Raw genomic sequence first — 9,699 nt, forward strand, 5'->3', positions numbered from 1 at the left:
TCGTCATCCCTTTCTCCAGGGCCCTCAGCCCGGGCGTACAGGGGTAGCGGGAACCCAGGAGGTGGCCGCTCGTACCAAGGCCTCGTCATCTCCGGCCTCGCAACCTCGTCGCGGCGGCATGGGACCGGCTGTTTCTTTGGTGGGAGCGGGTCAGGCCCCTCCCGGGGGGGCTTTCCTTTCTCTTCGGCTGAGAACCTGCAGATTGGTGCCATTGGCGTCAAGAATGGAGGTGGAGCAAGGGAGAAGAAGCAAGCGGAGCAGGAAGAGATGGACAACGGGGGCTCTCGCCTCTCCGTATTTATAGTCCAGGGGAAGCCAACCGTCGGCCTCCACAATCATAGGTAATGATGACTCTTTTTGCATGCAGCAGGGACTCGTCAAATCGGGTAGTTGTTGAGGCAGCGTGGGGAAGCAGAGACGCCCACGACCAATCAACCGCCACGCGGCGACCAAGGCCGCAGGCTTTTGGGGCCCGCGGCGCTCCGCACTTGCCTTTTGGCTTCGCTGCTAAGCCAAGTCCGAGCACGCCCTGGGCCCGGGGGCTACTGTCGGCGTTCTGGGAACGGGGGTCCCCAGACTTGCCTGCCTGCGGCCTGCAGCGTGGCTCAACCAGTGGCCCAATACGGCCCGTCTTCATCAACAAACGCTCAAGACCCTTGCGAGGGGCCAAGCCTCGCGGGGCGGATGATGCAAGGCCTCCTCAGGGGCGTCCTAACCAGGCAGGCTCGCGAGGAGGTGGAGAGATCAAGGCAAGGGGTACCTCGCGAGGTGCTCATGTCACAAGCCATGACGATCAAGACCAGGCGGGCGCCAGGCGGGCGCCAGGCGAGCGCCAGCCTGCACAGTGTCCTCGTTTCCTTTTTGGTGCAAAGGGGGCAAGCGCAGGCGTGGAGTACCGAGGCATCAAGCAAAGGTTTCCATATCAGTGCAACGAGACCAAGACCAGCAGGACAGTAGGACGGAGGTCACCGTGGAGCCCAAAACGGTGTCATCACCAGTGACTTTGGCAGTCAAAGACCACCTTTAGTCAGGATAGCTTGTACTAGTTGCTCCCTTTCAAAATGGCAGTTATTGGCTCCCTTCCCACTCAATATTTGAAAAGAGGATCAGGGCCTCTATAAATAGGGCCAGCCACCACAGTAGAAGAGAAATTTGATTTGAACCTAGCTCATCCATACACCACCACAAGAACACCTCTCCTCGCGAGGTTGTTCTTCCTCTGTACTGTTCATCATCAGCCCAAGAGACAATCCACCACACCACACACTAGATTAGGATATTACACCACAATGGTGGCCCGAACCAGTATAAACCTCGTGTCTCTTGTGTTGTTCATCGTGCTAGCTTAGAATCGCGGCGAGGTTGTGGGCGTGTATCGGTAGGGAGAAGATCTTCGTGCGCACCCCAGAGTTCAAACCTTAAGGGTTTTGCCGGAACCCGATATCCGACAAATACAAAGACACCAAGAGCAGGGGCGGACCTACATTGAGGTGAGTGGGGGCCTGAGCCCCCACTCAAAATTTGAAGTTCTACTAAGATTTGCTTGTATTTTCTGAAAAATATGCTTACATTCTTTGAGCCCCCATTCAAGTAGTTTGCCCCTAGTCAAAATACGTTCTAGGTCCGCCACTGACTGAGAGTTGCACAATTCAACTTCATCACCTGCAAAAGAAAAGACTACAATACATATTGTTTTTCGAAGATGATACATGATCTTATCTTGTTCATTTAATTTCTCTCCACTTTATTCTTCTTGTATCTGATCATGTAGGTTTATATTTGTAGTACAATACATTTTGTTTTCTTTACCATATGAATTTTATGTATATGTAGTCGATCGAGTGTCTATTTTTGACCTCAGCTTCCTCTAGGGATCATATACATTGTTTGTACAACACATTTATGTACAATATATTTAGGCTTGGATCTCCTGAATCTACCACTAGGGATCACATAATGACACCACACTAGGTTTCATGTTTTTAATACTCTCTTTGCATTTCCGAAATAAACACCAAGAACCTCCATTTTGGGGTCGAGTCTTGGTACCCTAAAGTCCGGAATTCCTTTCCTCTTAATGGATAAGGCAAAAAAAGAGACTGAAGAACTGAAATATGAAAAAAAAATCAATACATTTTGCCAACCTTTTCATGCACTTATTTTTCAAATTTGAATTATATTTACTAAATGCCTAGGAATAGTGGCTTAAAAATAGCAAACAAGCCTCGACAAAATGCCAAATTTTGACATGGAACATGTGATGGTGTATGATACGCGTAAAAAAGTTTCACTCAAATGATGAATCATGACACCATGCCAAATTCATATATTTTTTTAATTCATTTACATTTTTTAGAATTTAAAAATAGCTTCATATTTGTAGAAAGAAAATAGAAGCAATTTTTTTAAAATAAATAGAGAGAATAAAAAGGAAGACTAAATTCTTTGCTAAGTGTTTTCTAAAAAGCACTTGGCAAAGCCCGCTCTTTGCCTTGTGTGTTCGTTTGTCGGGTGTAAACACTAAAGCAAACGACCAGTGACCAATTTGCCTAGTGTCAGGTTTTTGTCAAGTGTTTTTGCCAGGACACTGCAAAATTCAAGTTTGCCGAATGCCAGACAAAATTGACTCGGTTATAAGCCAACACTAGGCAAAATCATGGATCCCAATAGTGTCTGTCATGTGGGTTGTGAACTTGTCATGGAGGGAAGGAGATGCATGGCGACGAGAGCAAGAACAAGGCAGGGTTTTTTTGGGACTGTCTATTCAACAATCGACTGATTTGTAATTTGTTATCACTCAAATTTTCCAACCTATTACTGTTGACAGTTGTATGTCTGTTTTTCCTGAAGAAAACAGGTCGGGCTGTATATGTAACCCGTCAAGCGACTAACAGCGAGAAAAGGTTGAACCAGTCACTCCTACTGTCCTTTCCTTGACCCGTCAAAAGCACCTGACAGGAAAAAAATCAGAAAAAAGAAACAACTGGCTAATAAAATGCACAAACCATTCAGGTAAAAATAGCTAATAATGCACCAGAAAAGCATTCCAGTAACAAAAGGAACCTAAAACTGTTACAGGGGCGATGATACAAGTTATCGGTCTAAAAAGTACATTGAATCAGAACATTCTTGGACCAATAATACTGTTGTATCAAAATAGCTAACACATCATGAAAACTATACGAAGCTAATAAAGGATGGATGAATCTCCAGTCTTGTTGACCACCAAGAAAATCTTCACGCTAGACCACCATATTGCTTCTCCACATGGGAAAAGCACTATTAGCACTGTTGAAAGCATTAGCAACACACTCTTGATTAGAACCATTCAAAATCGTTTCCTATGTGAGAGAAATGAAGACCGAAGTAAGACACCTTACATTAAAAGGAATAAAATTCACAAACAACTATAGAAGACACAAAAATATATACAAGAAAGTAGCAGAAGAACAACTTACAACAATATATGAGAAGAAGAAATGCTTCTTAGAAATGGAAGGGTGAGCTTCATTGAATAGATAACGACACACGCACAAGATCAAGAAATTGTCTACACGGGCTTTGAACTGGAGAGAAGAAAGATTACGGTAACTGCAGTAAGCTCTTTCATATCGAATTGCTTCATACACTGAAGAGGTTAGAACAAAAGAAACGGAACAAAACTTATGTGCACCATTCTGATGACTTGCAATCTGAATCATGGCAAGATGGTGACACCTTTCTTGAGCAGAAACCGAATAACGATTTACTTGAGGAACATAGGGGTCAGAGTTAAGGGGATGAATTTCCTTTTCAACTGAAACTCAGAAGCAGATATGGGTAAATTTACACTGTAAAAGAGGTGTAGGATTAAAGTGCAACACCATAGAAAATTACACCGTAATTATCAGTCAAATTACTGTGTAAAAAAAGGCATTCGAATTACATTGTAGATATGGGTAAATTTACACTGTAAGAAAGGTGTAGGATTACAGCCTAACTACCATACAAAATTACACATGATATGGGTAAATTAGTGAGTAAAAAAAAGTCATCGGATTACAGTGTAGATATAGGTAATTTTCACTGTAAAAAGAGGAGTAAGGGTTACAATGTAACTAACATACAAATTACACAGTAACTATCAATCAAATTACTGTGTAAAAAAAGGGGCATCGGATTACAATGTAGATATGGGTAAATTTACGTTGTAAAAAAGGTGTAGGATTATAGTGTAGCTACCATACAAATGACCCAATGATTAACGGAAGAGGAAGAAAGACTTACAACATTCCTTCTGCCAGCAGATGATAATTTTCTCTTCAGGTACTTGACTTTCTGATCAAAAAACAAAAAACATAAATCATCAAACCAACATATGAAAAAATATGGATTAAAAACATCAAACTCTTCATCATCACCAGAAACATGGAAAAATGGCTTACATTATTCACATAGAAATTGTAAAGTGCTTTATCAAACTCTTCATCATCAACGGGACAACCCTGCAACAGGAAAAAAAATAGGAAACAAGAACAAAAATAAATAAATAAAGAAAAATAGAAAAGAAAATGAAAACAAGATAAGAAGACAAATAATAACTACCAAAGACATAGCATTAGAACCATCATCAGCAAAATCATTAGGCACATAAGGGTCTTTCAAGGAATCAGCACTCTCGACTGAAGAAACTAGGGGAACATCCTTGCAACAGACTTTCCGCAGTCTACCTGTTGAGATACTACTTGAAAAACAATAGAGAGAAAAAAATGGGCCTCAAAATGAAGAAATGCAAATAGCGAGCTAAGGGAAAAAATACACTCTAAGAAAAATGGGTAAAATTACGATGTACAAATGCATAAAGCACATGGTGACTAGCATACAAATTACACAATAAATACGGGAGAAATTACAGTGTAAAAACGCATGAGATTACAGCGTAACTAGCATACAAATTACACGGTTATTATGGGTAAAAAATACTGTGCAAAAGCGCAACAGATTACAGTGCAAAGGCAGCAGGCTTCCGAACTAGATGCGGCGCAACAAAACAACCTTCAGCAGAAAACGTGATGTAAAGATATTTTACAAGCCTCACGTCACTAGATACAACAGTGATGGTGATATTGAAAAAACTAGGAAGACAAAATCCCAGAGTTGTTAGCAGAACCAAAATTGACAGACAAATTCCCAAAGAACTTCTGAAGTGATAGTTCACAGAAGCAAGAGCATCTGCTGCCAAACATGTGACCAGTTTACTGAATCTTACTCGCAGATCAAGCATCTGCCACCACACATGAGTGGTCAAAAGCACCACAGATTTCACAAAATCAAGACTGCACAATCTTATCCATCGACTGCTTAGTAAGGTTCAGAAAATAGACAAACATAAGTCATGGGATCATTCAGATTTCAACAAAACATCAAGACTGCAGGGCTCCACAACAAACAGGGTGATCTGCGAGGCCACTCATGCAAAAAGCACAGGGTGACTGGCATACAAATTACACAATAAAATACGGGAGAAATTACAGTGTAAAAACGCATCAGATTACACTGTAACTAGCATACAAATTACACAATTATTATGGGTAAAAAATACTGTGCAAAAGCGCAACAGATTACAGTGTAAAATATGGGCAAACTAGGAAAAACAGTCGACTGAAAATTAGCAAATCATGCAAACTAGGAAACTGATAAAAACTGCAAGGCATGCAATAATTACAGTCCTCGACCACACAAACTACAGTGTAATATTCTAGGGAAATACAGTGTAAAACTCTGGTGAATTACGAATGTAAGACAATTACAGTACTCAACCATGCAACTTACAGTGTAATAATACTCTAGTGAAATACAATGTAAAACTATAGGGAATTACACTGTAAAACTATAGGGAATTACAAAGTAAAACACTGAAGAAATACATTAAAAGTCATGCAACAATTACAGTCCTAACCCACATATTACACTGTAAAACTCTGCTGATTTACAGTGTAAGCCCAATAGGAAAAATACGCTGTACAATTACAGTCCTAACCCACACAAATTACACTGATTTACAGTGTAAGCCCAACAGGAAAAATACACTGTACAATTACATTGGTTTCCCACAAAAATTACAATGTAAAACTCTGCACATTTATGGTGTAAGCCCTAGGAAAAATACACTGCAAGCCCTTCAACAGTTATAGTCCTCACCCACAAAAATTATAGTGTAAAACTCTACTCAATTACGATGTAAGCCCTAGGAAAAATACACTGTAAGACCATACCACTAATTACAGTCCTCATCCACACAAAATACAGTGGAAAACTCTGCTAATTTACAGTGTAAGCCCTATGGTTAATTGCAGTGTAAAAGTCTAGGAAAAATACACTGTAATCCCTACAGCAAATTACAGTCCTCACCCACACAAATTACAGTCTAAAACTCCAGGAAAATACATTGTAGGCCCTACCACAATTACAGTCCTCAAACCAAGCTAGTTACACTGTAAAACTCTAGGAAAATACATTGAAAAAAAATGGTTATTTACATTATAAGTGAATCATAGTGTAAAACTACAGTGAATTATAGTGTAAGCCCTACTACAGTTACAAGACTGCTAATTACAGTACCATACAAAGTACAGTGTAAAAATCCGGGGGAAATACAGTGTAAAACTGTAGTGAATTACACTGTAAGCCCTAAAACCATACAACAACTACATCACTCATCCAATCCAAATTACAGTGAAGGGGTATTATAGTGTAACTTTGGGGAGGTACAGTTAAGAAGCACAAGAAATACATAGGAAAATAACCTATGGGACTACAATCAAACATAATACAGTGAACTTCAGAAATACATTACAAAAATTCATCAGGCATAAAACTGCAGCAAAAGAAAACTAGGGGAAATACAGTCTAAGTCATAGATACATCACATAAAAATTAAGAAAAATACAGTCTAAATCATACTATGATGAAGGCAGTGCTACTACACATGCACAGTGACGAACAGGGGGTATTACAGACTAGAACAAGGGCAAATACAACAGGTGTAAAATATGGGGTAATTACAGTGTAATTCAGATAATACAGTAACAATACATGGAGCACGACATGCAGCACGACAGTACATTGATGAACATTCAGATTAATATCAAACCTAACAGTGGCAAATACATGGAGCACAACAGTACAGTGATAAACATTCAGATAAACATCAAAAAGCTCCGAAAACGACCAACCTAACAGCGCCAATGAGGAGATCAAACCTAAAACCTAAACCTAACACTGGAGCACAAGGGATCCGCGGCGAACTGAAGCGAGCAAAGGGAACCCGTGGCAGATTGACGCGAGCAGAGGGGATTACGAGGCCAACAGACAAGAGCAGAGGCGATTTCCAACGGGAACTGACCGGAGCAAAGGGAATCCACGGCGAACTCCATGGATGAGCGTCGGCTAACAAAAAACTACACTAACCAATAGCTAAACAACATCAAAAAGAACCAGGATCCACAGGAACCACAACAAAATCGATCCGCGAGACCTAGATCTGGAAGCTACACTACCAAAATCGAAACACGGGGAAAGGGAGAGAGACAACGGAAACTAACCAACGAATCGGGGAGAACTCTCAAGCTCGAGGAGAGAGGGATCTCGCCACCGCCATGAACCAGACTAAAATCGCCTCGTCCCCTCCGCCGCTCGAGCGCCTCCTCCTTTCGCTCCCTCTCTGCCCCCCTTTCGAAAAGGGGGAAATGAAAAGGAAAAGAGACACGGGCGTCCATTAACGGGCTGAACCCAGAAAACCACTCCCGACAAAACAAAACCGAACCGGCAACAAAAGAAACCCGCCAGGAAACCAGAGAACTAAGCACGAATCACAGAGCGCGATTGGACGGCCACAAATTCGAATGACAACCAATTGGAAAACACTCGACTGAAAAATAGCAAAACCGTTTTTTTTTATCTGGAGAACAAGGTAGTATTTGTGGTAGAATAAACGTCGGAGTAATTAACACGTGAGGCACATCATTTACATAGCCATACTTTCTTTTGTCGCTCCGCAACAACGCATGGTGTTTAGCCAGTAATTAATACTAGCATCGAAACAATGACAAATAGAGTACATAAACCCGAGAAAACATCAAGTATACGTGAACGGCGGCTTATTTAGTTAGACTAGCAAGATGCCCGTGCGTTGCACGTAACATCAAGATGCATTTGTATGACTAGTTTATCTTGTGAGAGAAAAGGATGAACGAGGGAAAGCCTTATTTGCAAATGCAGAGAGGTGTGTAGGTACCTTTTTGCAAAAAATTTATAGTTTTCTTCCTATCCGTCAGATATAAATCAAACGGCCTATATTGCAGGATGGCAAGCACACCATCATCACCAACTCTATTTTTTATAAGATGTAGATTAGCAGCGACTCGATCCACCGCCAAGAGTACGTAGCATCTCACACACCATACGCTGCACCTGGTGAGTGAGGTGCACACAGGTCTCCCATCCCTGGCCTAAGCTCAGACGTCAGACCAGGTGACCTTGAACTCTCCAATCGACTCCTTGAGCCCCAGCGCCTTCCACACCGCCGGCGACCCGTCCAAGGCATTGTTCGGGCACGGAGGCTCGAAGTTGTGCTCCTCGTCGCAGCCGTTCACTGAGTCGCACTCGTCCACCACCTTGGCCAGCACAGACCGCCCCTTCCCATTGATGCGGATCATCTTGTTGCACCTACGCGTGCCGTCCAGGCGCAGCCACCCCGAGGACAACGCCACCACCCGCGCGCTGTCTGGGTGGAACTTGTTGTCGCAGAAGGACTTGCCTCCCCCGTCTGCTCCGGCCGCGAAGCTGTTCAACGTCAGGATTGCCGGCGTCTCCGCCGACACCGGGGGCGAGCACTTGAACTGCGGGTACTTGTGGCCGGAGACGCAGCAGTCGGAGCCGTGCTCCGGGTTGCACTTGCCGGCCTTGCCTTGGAGGAAGCCGCTGATGTGGCATTTCCCGCCGCCGCCGCCGCCGGGCCGCTTTGCATGCTTGTGCGTGAGACTGATGGCCCCGGAGACGTCATGGACGTGGAAGAGGAGCGCCAGAACCTGCAAGAGAGCAAACACGGCCAGCAGCTTCCCGTTAGCCATGCTTCACTGGTGGAAAAACAGGCTTCCGTCCAGCCCCATAAGTCGCGAAGCTGTAGGAACCGCGACTAATGGGACCTTTAGTCGCGGTTCTGGAGGTGAACCGCGACCAAAGGCCTGGGCCCAGGGCGCTCGGTGGCCAGCTGGCGCACGTGAGGGTCTTTAGTCGCGATTGGCCAGGACAACCGCGACTAAAGGCCTTCGGGCACCTTTAGTCACGGTTTGCCAGGCCAACCGCAACTAAAGCCCCTCCCCTACCCATCCAGCAGCCAACACTTAGCCATTTGGAGCCATTCTCTTCACAAGTGGGTGTAGGTTTGCTTTTGGTTCCTCTTATGCACATAAGGTGTTTGATGAAATGCCCCAAGAGCATGAAACAAACATGACATGAAGTGTTGGAGCCACACTCCTCGATCGCGGTTAGCAACTTGATGAACCTTTGATGTGTCATTGATAAAATATGCATGTGTGCAGTTCATTGTTTAATTTATATTGTTTGTAGCTAGTTAGTTTAACAAATGCATGATGGTTAATTATATATTTTATATTATAATAATGCAGATGAATCGGCAATGGATGTACGGTAACCGAC

General features: G+C 43.2%; 1 protein-coding gene across 10 annotated transcripts; it reads right to left on the reverse strand.

The window, feature by feature from the left end:
- Positions 1-3,002: 3,002 nt before the first annotated feature.
- Positions 3,003-7,768, reverse strand: LOC123093193 (uncharacterized). Of its 10 annotated transcripts, XR_006445158.1 has the most exons (7): positions 7,584-7,762; positions 4,585-4,720; positions 4,425-4,484; positions 4,267-4,317; positions 3,674-3,796; positions 3,459-3,566; positions 3,003-3,288 (listed from the first exon to the last, which is right to left on the reverse strand). XR_006445158.1 is itself a non-coding variant. In XM_044515101.1 (6 exons), exons 2-6 carry the CDS (start codon positions 4,591-4,593, stop codon positions 3,243-3,245), a joined length of 327 nt encoding a protein of 108 aa, XP_044371036.1. In that variant the 5' UTR covers positions 4,594-4,720; positions 7,584-7,768; the 3' UTR covers positions 3,003-3,242. The 10 variants fall into 10 exon arrangements, 4 of the variants coding, with proteins under 4 accessions (XP_044371036.1, XP_044371035.1, XP_044371034.1 ...); XR_006445155.1 differs by lacking the exon at positions 4,585-4,720 and having other exon boundaries at positions 7,584-7,768; XR_006445156.1 differs by lacking the exon at positions 4,585-4,720 and having other exon boundaries at positions 3,003-3,341; positions 7,584-7,768.
- Positions 7,769-9,699: the final 1,931 nt, after the last annotated feature.

This window comes from Triticum aestivum, chromosome 4B (assembly GCF_018294505.1).
Source record: "Triticum aestivum cultivar Chinese Spring chromosome 4B, IWGSC CS RefSeq v2.1, whole genome shotgun sequence".
NCBI lineage: Eukaryota > Viridiplantae > Streptophyta > Magnoliopsida > Poales > Poaceae > Triticum > Triticum aestivum.